Source organism: Etheostoma spectabile, chromosome 16 (genome assembly GCF_008692095.1).
Source record: "Etheostoma spectabile isolate EspeVRDwgs_2016 chromosome 16, UIUC_Espe_1.0, whole genome shotgun sequence".
Lineage (NCBI taxonomy): Eukaryota > Metazoa > Chordata > Actinopteri > Perciformes > Percidae > Etheostoma > Etheostoma spectabile.
In genome coordinates this window covers 16,060,471-16,074,742 of record NC_045748.1, presented here as the reverse complement: position 1 = coordinate 16,074,742, position 14,272 = coordinate 16,060,471, and the positions used below count along the sequence as shown (strand labels likewise).

The 14,272-nt window shown below is 38.6% G+C and overlaps 1 protein-coding gene across 5 annotated transcripts in view; it reads left to right on the top strand.

Moving 5' to 3' along the window:
- The first annotated feature begins 5,419 nt into the window (after nucleotides 1–5,419).
- The window catches only part of nedd4l (NEDD4 like E3 ubiquitin protein ligase), a 47,549-nt gene continuing 38,696 nt past the window's right edge, over nucleotides 5,420–14,272 (top strand). For 3 of the 5 annotated variants that reach the window (XM_032539865.1, XM_032539864.1, XM_032539863.1), the window contains exons 1-3: nucleotides 5,421–5,754; nucleotides 8,112–8,185; nucleotides 13,443–13,524. In XM_032539865.1, the coding sequence (XP_032395756.1) occupies nucleotides 5,710–5,754; nucleotides 8,112–8,185; nucleotides 13,443–13,524 (201 nt within the window). In that variant the 5' untranslated portion in view covers nucleotides 5,421–5,709. Of the gene's footprint in view, nucleotides 5,755–8,111; nucleotides 8,186–13,442; nucleotides 13,525–14,272 lie in introns of all 5 variants that reach the window. The other 2 variants (XM_032539862.1, XM_032539861.1) reach the window with 1 other exon arrangement.

The following is a 14,272-nucleotide window of genomic DNA, read 5'->3' as shown; positions in this document are numbered from 1 at the left end:
AACATCTCCCCCTCGTCCAGTCCACTCTCTAATGGTTCACCAACTCCATCCATTTTGAACTCTTTTTGCACTGTTTCCATAGATTATTTTGAAGCCTCGCCGAAACAAATAACACCCTCGTTGAGCCCACTAGATGTCCTACTAACCTCTGTTTTTAAAAGTCTTTAACTTCATCGGTCCGTCCACGATCAATTTTATAAACCACTTTCTTTTATCAGGGTGTGTCCCCAGTTATGCGGCCATGTTCATCTCCTGTTAAGGAAGCAACCTGGACCCCTCCTTTCCAGAGAACAACAGGTCTGGTTTCAATCCCACCTTCTTTTCAATTATTTTGAAAAGGTTGTTTAAAAAAAGTAACTTGTTCAAATATTGGAACTGCACAGGGCGTTTGATAAATTTCAATTGGGTTTTAAATGATGTTTTAATGGCTGCTGATGCCGGAGACTGTTCAGTCTTGGTTTTCTTGGACCTTAGCGCCGCCCTATTCTAATCCATAGCCAAATGTAGGTCTGCTGTGTCCCTGCATTAAATGGAAATGCTTACACATGCTTTAACGTAATAGAGCTTTCTTATACCATTGACAGACTGCCCTGAATGCTGCTGCTAGGCTTTTATAACGATCCAACAGATAGTCACATATGACACCTGTTTGAATCTCTCTGCACTGGCTTCCTGTTCCTTTTAGGGTTAGCGTTAGGTAGCATGAATTTTAAACTTGTGTCTTTATTTTGTATATTTTATGTGGTGTTTTATCTTTGATTTATTTCTTTGACCGTGAATCACTTTGTGACTGAGAGGTGCTATATAAATAAACTTGCTACCATAGTGATTTTTACTCACTCTACCTACGTATGAACAAATATTGTAAACCATGTTGTGACCATCAGAACGCAGTGACCTTATAAAACAGTGTGTACCCTCTTTCCTCACTGGTTCCTCTTACTAGGAGCTGTAAACATAGCAAGGTTTCCCACATGTCATCCCTATCTGTCTCCCCCTGCCCTCCCATGTTCTGCTCCCAAGTCACTCTCTTAATTATGCATTGATGTGTTCTGTGTGTGTGTGTGTGTGTGTGTGTGTCTGTGTGTGTGTGTGTGTGTGTGTGTGTGAGAGAAATAGTTTATCTTTACTTAAACTGTTGATATGACATGAATATGTAAAGGATTAGGAAACTGTTTTGTTTTGAATCCTCTATTATAGAGGAACACACATCCTTTAAAGTAAAAGTAGATCCATAATTGACAGGACGTAACCAGGACCATGATGTTAGCACTGAACAGAATGTAATTTCTCAGTCTATTATTTTTTTAAGATTATTTTTTGGGGTATTTTTATGCCTTTAATTACACAGGACAGCTGAAGACATGAAAGGGGAGAGAGAGGGGGAATTAAATGCAGCAAAGGGCTGCAGGTCAGAGTCAAACCTGGGCCCGCTCCATTGAGGAGTAAACCTCTACAGTACATATGGGCGCCTGTGCTACCAACCGAGCTATCCGGGTACCTGGTTTGTGTATTTTTGTCTAAATAGCCAAAAAGTATATTTGGCTTGGAAGCTGTCTTTACCTTAAATAGGACTAAAACCAGTGTGGAAAAATGATGTGTGGATAACTCCTGTGATTCTTAGAAACACAAGTTCTCTGTGCAGGTAGACAACATGCAGGCTTGCAAAAGAAACAACATGCAGGCAGCAAATAGCAGCTGTCAGAAAATCACAGAGGTGAATGAATTTCAAAGTGCACAAGGAAAAACATCTGGGAGAATACAAGAGGAGACAGAGACATATTCCTTTAAGGGATCTTTAGGGATCTGTTTCATATCCGATCATTGTCTCCTGAACCGAACTTCCTTTTCTTACACACACACACACACAAACACACACACACACACACACACGCACACACACACAAGCATTCATGTGAAATAATTCCTGGAAAGTGGTGACTGTGGAAAATCTATCTTCAAGTTAAATTGTGTGAAGAAAAGGAAAAAAATTAAGAAAAACAAGAATTGCATTCAGTATGATGAGGGTCAGTGGTGGAGGAAGTATTCAAATCCTTTACTAAATAAAAATAATAAGAAAATCGTATGTAAGTATTATCAGCTAATTGTGATTAAAATATCAAGAGTAAAAGTACTGCCTGTTGGTTATAATGTCAGATATCCTATTATTGGATAATTATTACATTATTGATGCATTGATGTGTGAATAGGATTTGATTGTTGTAGCTGGTTCAGATGGAGCTCATTTCAACAATACAGAGAACTACCTGTGATGCATTATGAATGAATGCTTTATTTGGACATGTAAAACAATACAATGAAAACAAAATATAAATTTAACCGAAAAATGATAGGAAAAAGCAGAAGCTTATTTAATCTTACCCCTTTTCCACTACTATATAATGATCATCATGAATGGCATCATATCTTGATCATATATGTTCATTATTATATTCTTTATAATTTCCTATATATTTTTATTAACTACAAAAACATACATTTTTACATATGTACAGCATATATTCACCATAGACAATAAAAATGTACATATGTGTTATACAGTAAGATCATTATGTGTTTTGTGTGTAAAATCTTAACTGAAAAGAAGCTGTGAAATAAATGAAGGGGAGTCAAAAGTAGGCCTACGATATTTTCCGCTGAATTGCAGTGGAGTAGAGGTAGGCCTATAAAGTTGCATAAAGGGAAATACTCAAACCAAACAAAATTACCTTTAAATTTGTACTTAATTATAAAAATTGAGTAAATTCAACCACTTACCAAAGTCTTGATCTGTAGGCCTACATGCCCTCTTCTTGTGAAAAAAGCCTTCATGCCTGAAAAAGTGATTTGTGTTTGTCTATGATGTCAATGATGAGTGAATAAAAAACCCGTCTCTAATATATTTTATCTGGAGAAGAAACGATGGCATTTTGTAGCATTGCATTTTGTCTGGCTTATTGATGAGCATTGGTGCATATTTTCAATTACGCCTAAACGCAGCTATTTGTGAGTAGAAAGACGAAGTGTCTGATTGTATTAAGGGTGGCTTGGGAAATCACCGGCCCTCCCCTTTTTTAGCTCTACTTAGAAGCAATAGTGTTACGTAATATGACCATCTGCTCTTCATGTTGATTTAAAAGTACTGTGACATAGCCATGGTAAATGGGAACATTTGAACGAGGAGTGCACAGACAGACAGACGTATTGCCCTTTTTAACTTCCAAGTCTCTCATAATAAACGAGTTCGTGTTGCGTGTGCGCAGCAGAGGATGCGTTTGATGTTTTGGGTGTGACATCTTGCGTGCGTTTTGATGCTGGCGCTGGGGCAAAAGAAGGTCTTGAAAGTGGAGAAGCACGAGCTGCAGTCAGAGAGGAAGGACTTAGATCCACCTCACCTTTTCCCCAATAAAACATTTCAAAGCGTGTAACTGCGCTTTGAGTCTTTGACATTTGCTCTCTTAATCACTGGGCCATCTGGTGTCAGGTTTCAGGGCCAAACGGGCCCAACCGATCAAGAGATCACGGCTAATTAGTGACATCTAGCGGCGCCTTTGTGAACTGGTCCGAGAACGCAATCTGTGGTTATGTACTCTAGAATTTCATTATAGAGTCTAGGCGGCAGTATAGGACCAGTGTTGCTCATAAAAGTGACGAAAGAAACAAACAACATTACATTCACATGTCTCTCGATGTGTTAGCGAGCTGTGAATGAATGGCTTATTATTGTCAAAAAGTCACATATAGGCCTATAATACCCTAAACATGGCTAAAAATAGATATAAATACAAGTTTGTAAATGAATGAACCCACTGTGAATATGAACTCTTCACATACTGGACCAGAGAGTTGTGATACAGTTCTTAATCGATTTGGCACATTTACTGAAATAAACTTGCAATTGTCAAAACTCTAAGTAGCCTACACCACGTGTCACCATCACCCTATGTCAACTGCAAAAGGTGATCACTTAATCAAAAGAATTAAATCATGTTTCAAATGTAAATAAATCGTCAATTAATAAATCATTGTCATCTAAACAAATGATAGTGTAGCCTATGCTTTGAAAATTGTGATAGTAATATTGTCCAGTTGCTAACATTGTATATTTAGGCAGCTGAATAGTATTGATGTCAGCCATGGCACAAACTATACTAACAGTATAGTAACACCAACGAGGACACAGGTAACTTACATATGTTCGGTTTATTGTCTGAAATCTTTATTTGTAGACTGCCATAGGGCAAATAAGACTTACATAAAAGTACGAAATGTTATCATGTCATGTGAAACACATTGCACACATAAGGAATTCACATATCTGCACATGTGGTAATCGAACCCTACCCTAACCCATCAATCAGTCAACAAATCAATCAAGTAGCCTTCATTATGTATGTGAAAAATCTTGGTCACGATCCTGGCAACAACAACCATAACATCCAACACATTAATGTGTCACGATATGTTTGTATCATTCATGTTGATGATGTTTTTCTGTTTTTATTGATAACGTTGCTATCCATAGAGGTACTTTCTACTTAGTGGATAGTAATATCCACCTGTATATTATATTCAGTACATATCCAGCTGTAAATCTTGCTCACAATACTTGTTATCTATATTTTATATTTTACATTCATAGGACAAACCCATCTGTAAAATTCTGTTTATAATAGTATTCACTTCTATATTTATTCAGTACATATCCATGTCCTGCACTTATGAAACCATTGTATATCCTGCATTTACTGCTATTGCACTTCTGGTTAGACCCAAACTGCATTTCGTTGCCTTGTACCTGTACCTGTGTAATGACAATAAAGTTGAATCTAATCTAATCTAATATTATCTATGCTATTACTGTAATCTATATGTTTATGCATGTTTACATAGCTGTAACCTTGCTTTTATAGTCTATTGTTAATATTATTATTTTCACTTGCATATCACTTGTTTTTATTTAAAGTTATGAATGCTGATCTAAATAAAATTAGAGTTCATGTAATTTTCTCACGGTGACTCCAGAAACTTTTGCCTCTTCATCGACCTAAATTCGTGATGCGGATCAGATTGGCTGTGTTTTTCCACAAGCCCCGCCCCTGACATGATCGCGCTCAGGACTGAATGGTAATGGCCAGAGCGAGTAACCACCTTCCTGAGTCTAGTTAGCTGGAAATTGTGATGTTATATATTATATAGACACCTAAAAAAATCCTAACAATGTTAAACTTAGTTGCTTTACGAGACACAGCCTCACACACCCCGAAAAAAAACACAGACACACCAGCACCACGCCCTCTGCATATCTTATTGGTCGATGAGGAATTTTAGGGAATTCACGTTGCAATTGATTGGTTGATGTTGACAGCAATCACCTTGAATCGGCACACGATTGGCTGAGCTGTTAGGAGGAAGTCAAGTGTCAAAACGTTTCGGGGGGATAAGCTTGGAGTTGACAAAAGCGATCTGTTTTAGTTAAAACATTTTGGACACTGTTTTTTTTTTTATTTCCAGGTTGTGTCCTGGACGGACCACGCTGGCAAGGATTACGATATCCGGCTGCGAACCGAAGCCCCGTTCCGTGCCAAGGTCTCACCGTGGATTTGACCACCACCGCACGGCACAGAGAGGAAAGTGGGACTTTATTGTCCAAGGCTAGCTAGCTTTGCCAAGCTGCTTTTTGTGTGTTTAGTGTGAACCGCAGGCTATATGGCTGCGAATTTCGAGCCGATATATGGACTTTCAGAAGATGAGGTAAGACTACATTTCACCAAAGCTTTGTTATGCAGATATCAGACATGAATAGCTCTCACTAGGGGGTTCAGTCCTTAACAGCAACGCTAGCTAACAAGCCCTCACCGACGTTAACATTCCATAGTGATGTTCGGGCAGCTGTCAATTTCCTGCCCTGTTATCTGCGTTTCCACTGGTTTACTAACCTTAATTTCATTAACAGATGCACCATTTTGCTTTCAGAGTATTGCAATTAAACCGTCCAGTTCGGCCGAGCAGGCTTAACAGTCTCCCCATATCCTCTATTTGTATTCATACGACTTGTAGCTCCAAAGTGCTATTTTAAAAATGAGACATTTTTCGGGTGGAGGGCTGTGTGGCACGTCAAGCTTAACAACTCTGTCTGACTTAAACACGGCTTTTTGTCAGTAATTCAAGCTGTGTGATGGTGAGCTCACCGCTACGAGTGTAAAGCGGAGTCATGCACGTCTTAAACTGTCAAATGAGGTCGATATTGCAGAATAAGAATCATAGATATTATTAATTAATATGAATATTATGTTCTTAAGTAAGTTTTCACCTGTAAGGAATTTGTCTTGGTTTATTTGCTGTACAGAATACACGTTGTAGTAAAGGGAATAAGCAATAAGGCAAAGGAACGTTAGCTACCGCTACCGTCAAGAACAGAATCCAGAATAGATAGGGATTTCCATCACCTTTAGGCCAGTAAGCCTATCAATGTGTTTTTTTTTTTCACAGATTGGCTGATTTATATTTGCTATCAATTTGTTTAATTTGTTTACATTTTGTATTTTTTTTTAAACTTTCAAAAGTTGCAAAAAAACTCGATCCCTTCATTAATTTTACCTGATGATGGTCAAGTACCGAAACGTTGCCTTCTATTAAATTCATTTGTCGCAAGTTAGACAGTGTGCGGGAGTTTTTTTTGCAACTTTTGACTTACTTATACCCATCTTACGCACCTGTCTCACGTTATATTTGGCGTAGACGTATTTTTCTCCAATAAATAATAACTTTCAAAGAATTAATAATTTGGTGGCCCCCCTGCAGTAACTCTGAGGATCCCTTGGGGACCCCGGACCCCCTGTTGAAAATCCCTGATGTGGTGTAAAGTAATTTTGGCTGCAGATGTGAGGATAATAATAATAAAAAATAAAAATAATAGTAATACATTTGTATGACTGGTAAGACTGGAGATTTTTTTTTGCTGTTGTTGGATGATTTAAAAATAATTCTTTCATGTTTATTAAAGGTTCTCAGAGGACAATAGGGGCGTGACTCTGATTGTTGAGTTTGTCACTAGTAGGCTAAACTGTCACCAGGATGCAGGCGAGTTTTTACTTGACCTTTATGCCAAATTAGTGGACCTCCGTCTTGGTAGATACACTGAACATTAAACCCCCACATATCTGAAACGATATCCTAAAACCCATTACATTTTTTAATTAAGATCAGACCAGGTAATGATTAACTTCATTTCACAGGTAATGAACAATCTAACTTAGCCAGGGTTTGTGTTTATGCTGCTTTCTTGATGAGGTCTTTTCCCTTTCCTAGCCCTGTGGTGCCCTGTCTGTCAGTCATTACGGGAGGGGAAGCATGCCAGAAAAAACAAATCCACACACTGACTGCAACATAGGGGACTTCAGAACGGGTTGGGTAGTTTTTGGTTAACATTCACCCTATTGCACGCATTAAATCACATCCTGTTATCTCCAAAAGTTATGGTTTGTAAGACAAATGTGTCCCTACATTCCATGAGACACCGCGCTTCCTGTGACTATGAGACAAACATTCGGAAATGTTGGGTTGATCTGGGCTCCCGTCCCCACTTCCTCCTTGGCTCCATTCTCTAGCACTTGTTATGTAGAAAATTGTGCCAAAATTTGTTGAAAGACTTGATGTAAATATCTATACCTCTACTCAGAAATGCCACCAAGACGCTGTGTGTCAGTGATTTTATTTTTTACTAGACCCCATTTCAAGTTGCAGTCAAGTAGAGAAGAGAGTGTGTGTGAAGCTGTAAACCAGACATGGTGTGTGGTGGTTTAACTCAACGTATAGGCTAGTTTCTTCTACAAGAGGTGCTGTGGGAATTAGATGCATACGCACATAAATAAACTAAAAGATCATCATGTTTTTCTCTGAAATAATTCCAGTCAATTTTTTTAAATGTTGGTGTCATTCAGGAATTAAAGCTTTTCAGGTAAAACTCATTTGTTTTCCATGTCAGCGTTATTGACATTGAAAAATGCAGCCTGGAATGTTTTAAAGTGGCTTGATTGTGAGGTTATGAGATCTTTTTTTTTTTTTCCTCTATGAATTTGATTTAATGTTTTTGTCTATTTCTTCTACAGCATGAAACGCGAGTGCTGCGGGTTAAGGTCATTGCCGGAATCGATCTGGCGAAGAAAGACATCATTGGAGCCAGGTGAGCATCACAGGACTCTCTTCTTACGTAGATGCTGTGTCCTCAGAGGTTTCTTACACTGTTCCAGTGCACTGCCTCTGACATGGCACGTCTTTTGCCAAAGCTAGACTGATACCTTAATATACTTGCTGGTGTTTGGCTCTCTAAATATGTATTGCCAATTTTGCCACCGTTTTGTAACACACACACCCTTTTTTCATGAGAATAGCCAAACATAAGTGTAGGACGTGTGTAAATTCTTATTGCCATAGCATCTTGTCCTTTGATTTAGATGGACTCCTCTAATCTGTCCTTTCAACATTGGACAGCACAGTGTTATGCACTTTGACTACACTTCCTTTCCTTATAAAGACCTTGAACTCCAAGTGTTAATCAATGATTACCCACCTGCCTCTCCCATCCTAGTCATAACCACCTCCATTACCTTTTCCCCCCAGATAAAAGTGGTTGACTAATAAATATACATTCCACATACTTTCTCACATGAACAGATGTTAAACTTAAATGTCCGACGGTCTTTTAAACACTACAGCCTTTTCATTATGCTGTCAGACCTCCTTTCTCCTTGTGTGATTCTGTGATGAAGTGTGACCCACTGTTGTCACAACTTTTATGCGGCATTACATAATATCCCTCTGTGGAGTTTATATTTGAAGTCTGTGTTTAGTTATGTTTTTGCATAGCTAAGCGCTGTGACTTCTGTTCTCTGAACTTGTAATACCTACTGTACCTCTTCCTGTACTTGCGGTGCTAGAACACTGTGATCAATAAATAGTACACAGAGCCTGACCATTAAGCACTGCTAAATCAGTAATAATGTTATGTATATGCTCTTACTCAAGGGCCTAACTTTAAGTAAAATACCTGTTTGTTTTAAATGGGTTATATTAAATGACTGAGCCCAGCATTACCAACCAACCGTTCTGCTGCAGATTTGTTTTACCTTCAGGAAGTCATAGGCTGCCATTCTTTTCACAGACGCATTTAAAACAGTTCACTGACGTACTGTTGGGCTTCTCATGGGCTTTCCTTGCCAGGTTCCCACACTGGTATTGATGTCATACAAAAGCCTATAAATCAGTTCATATCTACAAGAAGTGTAAATATTTGAAATTCCTTTTAATATTGTCAAAAATTAAGAATTTATCTAGGGATCCACTTATAATTCAGGAGTCTGAAGTCTGCAGGCTCCCTTGAAAGCAAATTGCCAGACAGTTGAACTGATATTCCTGTTCCAGAATCAGCTCTTTGGCCTACAAACGTCCACTCAAATACCTAAATAAGCTTTTACATTAAAATGTAACACAGTCACATGTAGCAGTTCGACAGTAATGCCATCCCAGGCTGTCTAACTAAAGATCACCTGTTGTCATTCTTTAACTGCATGCTCATCAGTAACTTCTGCTGGTAAACAGCAAGCACGAAAACATCTAACCCCTATTTTCCGTTCCGGAGGCACAGCGGCCCCCGCGAGCCAATATGGCCATTCAAGTCAATGTTTTATATTCCACCACCTGCGTCACGGCGCGTCCCAGAAGCGTGCTTGAAGTGGCTCTCCGCTCCGTTAAAGATACGTCCCAGCTATTTTCATGAGAGTCGCAGGCTTTCGGACAGCCGGGTAGGAAGTGAAACAGGAGAGCATCCAGTCAGTTTACGAAAAGACATCTCCAATATCATATAGGGTTCCTCTACAACACAACGGACTGCGAGAGATTCATCTTGGAGGTGGAAAAACATAATAGACACCCCTAATTTTTAGTTTAGTTGCAGGGCTCAGAGTGGAAGTTAGATAGATACTACTAGCTTAATAAACACGTCATTGTTCTTTCAAGTACTTGTAGAGACTAGAGATGTACCAATACTGCCTAAAACGGTAGTATCGGTGTTGGGAAGTACTGGAGTTTATACACTGTTCCAGGACCACGAAAGAAATTCTACGTTAAAGTAGTTTATGTCTTTTTTTACGGTATAACTGAAAGTCAAACTGGATGATAAAAGAAAATTCTGTGCCATTCATTGTTTGTTCAAGTGTCACAAAGAGTTTAACCTGAGCCAGACCAACAACAAACATAGAAATTATATCACATCCATACACGGATAACAGTATACAGTTGTTAAAACATAATAAAATATATACAGTAACACCCTGATATCGGATCAGTACTTGGTCGTATCGGCCGATACGCAAGTTTAGGTATCAGAATTGGTATCGGACCTTCTCTAATAGAGACAATAAAAACTGTAAGTTGGGCAGGCAAGACGTTTTCTCATACAATCAGAACTATTTCCCAGATACAGTTATGTAACAAAAAAAACTTAAAATTGCATTTTGTTCATTATTTGGTTATCTGGCCGAAATCACAATATGACTAGTGTAAGCCCTATTTAAATTTAAACACTGTCCCTACTGTTGTTCCCAGTAATGCATTGTATCTGAGCTATGAGAGAGAGCGGACGCCGTTGGAGAACGAGCTTGGCATGTTTGGCCCTTTTTGTGAGTGCTACTGACATGCCAGAGTGCATGTGTTAGCATACTGATGCCGTGCTGGCGGGACAGCTCACTCTGGCTCAAGAGAAATCTGAACTGTAATGAAGAAACACTGACTGAGGTCTGGGTGTGTGGCTAGCTACCACAGGAGACAGTGCTGACTTGACAGTCTGTCACCTCATAAGATGCTCAAACAGTGCTGGCTTGTTCTTTTCTTCTTTTTGCTCCAAACCTGTTTCTGTTGCTGATTCTGTATTCTGTAATACTGTAACGCTACTTTGATGTATTGTGTTGTGCTCTGTTATTTCGGACTCCCTGGGTTTGGATTTTGTTCAAGTGAGGTGTTGATAGGAACTTGAGGAACTTGCATGCTATCAAATAAGAAGTGGACCAAGCTAGCATTTCAATCCAGCGACCCGTCTTGACATGAAGTAGCCTGTCTCCCTCACCCGGATCTTTGTTGATAGAGGGAAGGAGACAAGAAGGAGTCTCAGTGCTGTAGAGATACAGTAGGCCCATTGTTTTAGATTAGTCACAGCACATCACAGACTTACACAAACGCACAATTAAAGGCTGTGGGGTTCCTGGAGACGTTAATTAAACATCAAGCAACAACGGTTTTGCTTTGGGTACATTTGCATGTGATTTTGTTTCTTATATTTCCCATGTTTTCCTTCCCTTTTCCTTTGGGCCCCTCTCAGCAACTTCCTCAGTCAGGCCAGATCTAATTTTGGATATATCGATACTGGTATAAGATTGCTGCTTATATCAAGTCTGGATGGCAAAAAAAATCCCACTGGAAACTGATTATGGCAAATGAGATGTAAAACATATTCATAGATGGTTTGAAATGTGATTTTTCGTGTGTGTGTGTGTGTGTGTGTGTGTCTGTGTGTCTGTGTGTCTGTGTGTCTGTGTCTATTCTTCATGTCGCCTGCATCTTACTTTTTGACTTCCACTACATTTAGTGTTTCCACACTACACAGTGCATGTGTGTCCTAAATAACTGGAATAACTACGCACATAAGGCAATTGATGGTGTACACATTGATAGTTATTTCAGGACACCCAGCAGACAAGGAGAAAGGGGCAGGGAAATGGAAACTTTGACACCTAAATTAGATGATCGATAAGTCAATTAATCAATTAGGTGAGAAAATTGATCAGCAACTCTGGATCACTGAATAATCATTTAAGTACGGTTTTGGACTTTTTTTTTGTTTTGTTCTTTTTTTACTGTTTTCTGATGTTGATACAGATGTTCTGATGAAGACCAAACTATTAACATACACTTGAAAATAATTAACAGATTAGTCAGTAAATAAAATTAATCATTAGTTGCAGCCTTACTTTAAAGTCAGGTATTGTATTGGTTTTTGATTTTGGATGTTGTGCTTAGATTGCAGCAGGAGTGAGCCAGGTTAAAAAGCATGACTTACCTTGGAGTTTCCCATCCGCTTAGCTCCACTGAAGTCCAATCTACCCTCAGCAGTCATCTTTCTTTCCGTATCCATTCAGAGGTTTTTTTCTGTTGCCTACTATGAAGTTGTTATAAAAGGCAAGTACAACACAGAATCAGGTGTAAAACCTTCAGCCACCACGTTGTTTGTGTTGACAGTGCCACCTCTCCACATACTATGTGCTTTATGTAATATATATAAGATAATATACACAAAAATAAATGGCATTGTTATGGACAACAGGAAAACATAAGTGTATAAAATATTTAATCACAACAAGTTGCAAATCACATTTGTAAAAGTGATTTTGCTGCCCAGCTTTGGTTTTAATGTAAACAGTTTTAAACAGGAACGTGCAGTTAGTAGTAAAGTTACTGATTTAAAAAAAAAAAAGTCCATTGCTGCCACACACAGCCTTGTGAGAAGTTTTCCTTCACAGGGAGGTTTTTGGAAAGGTAACAACCTGACACTGTACCTTGTGTTGCCTGTTGGGACTCGAGTAATTGGTGTGCCTGGTGAATAGTGCAGCTCCGCCTCTCTCTCCAGAACTCACTGGAGATTGTCTACCCTGTCAGCACCTTCAAATAAACCAATTGGCTATTTTGTTTTAAATAGCACAGTCACATACTCTGCTTACTATTTGCACTGCTCACCTCAAAATCGTTTGCAGTTTCTATTTTTAGCACTCTGCTTTGTCAATAAGACATTAGGGCCTTATCTTACAATACCCAAATGCAAGCAGTTTTTATCTGCTGGGTTGTTGGTGGCCGACTCAGGTTTCAGGTCTGTAAACAAGCTGTGTGTCGGAGTGTAGGTAGCCTAGCAATATGGGCTCTGCCACCTTTTGTCCACAATTGTTGATTTTAGATTGGAAATGGGAAAAACTAAGTACTTTAGGTTGTACAAATTGTGTGTTGTTTCCCTTTTGATAACCTAAAAGTGTGTATTAATACAGAGTATTAAAAACTGCTCAAATTATAGTATGGTCAGATTTTTACTTTTTAGACAGATATTGGCCAATTTAACACATAATTTTGTTCATTCAGTATTTTGGTGTTAAGTGGGAAAAAATACTTTAGAAATATTTGAAAAATATTGTTTTGGTACTGAACTGTACCATATGTATGTATGTTGTCAGCAATGCTATCTGTACATTTTTTGAATTATTATGTATGAAATACTCATGACTGTGGAAGCTGGTTTGTACCTGTGAATTTGCTAAAGCTGTTACAAAGTGAGAACTGTGAAAGGCTCAGGATCCCTTTCTTTGCCACTCATTTTATTCTTTATTCTTCTTTTGTTTCTGCAGTGATCCTTACGTCAAACTCTCCCTCTATGTTGCGGATGAAAACAAAGAGCTTGCCTTAGTCCAAACAAAAACCATTAAAAAGGTAAGTCATAAGGTACAGTGGGGCTCAAAAGTTCGGGCACCCCAGGTAAACATTTGTATTATTGAGCATAAAGAAGCCAAGAAAAGATGGAAAAAAATCTCCAAAAGGCATCAAATGACAGATTAGACATTTGTATAGGTCACAAAAATTTAGATTTTATTTCCATCATTTACGCTTTCAAAATAACAGAAAACAAAAAAATGGCGTTTGCAAAAGTTTGGACACCCTGCAGAGTTAATACCTTGTACTGCCCCCTTTGGAAAGTATAACAGCTTGGAAACACTTCTTGTAGCCAGAAGCCAGAGTCTTTCAATTCTTGTTTGAGGTATCTTCGCCCATTCTTCCTTCCAAAAGTCTTCCAATGCTTTGAGATTTCTGGGCTGTCTGTCACGCACTGCTCTTTTAAGGTCGATCCATAGATTTTCAATTATGTTGAGGTCAGGAGATTGTAAAAGCCATTGCAAAACCTTCAGTTTACGCCTCTTGATGTAATCCACTGTGGATTTTGAGGTGTGTTTAGAATCATTATCCACTTGTAGAAGCCATCCTCTCTTTAACTTCAGCTTTTTCACAGATTGCATCAAGTTAGCGTCCAAAATTTGCTAAAATTTGATTGAATCCATTTTTCATTCTACTCGTGAAATGTTCCCTGTGCCACTGGGTGCAATACAACCCCAAAGCATTATTGATCCACCACCATGCTTAACAATTGGACAGAGATTCTTTTCATTAAATTCTGTGCCCTTTC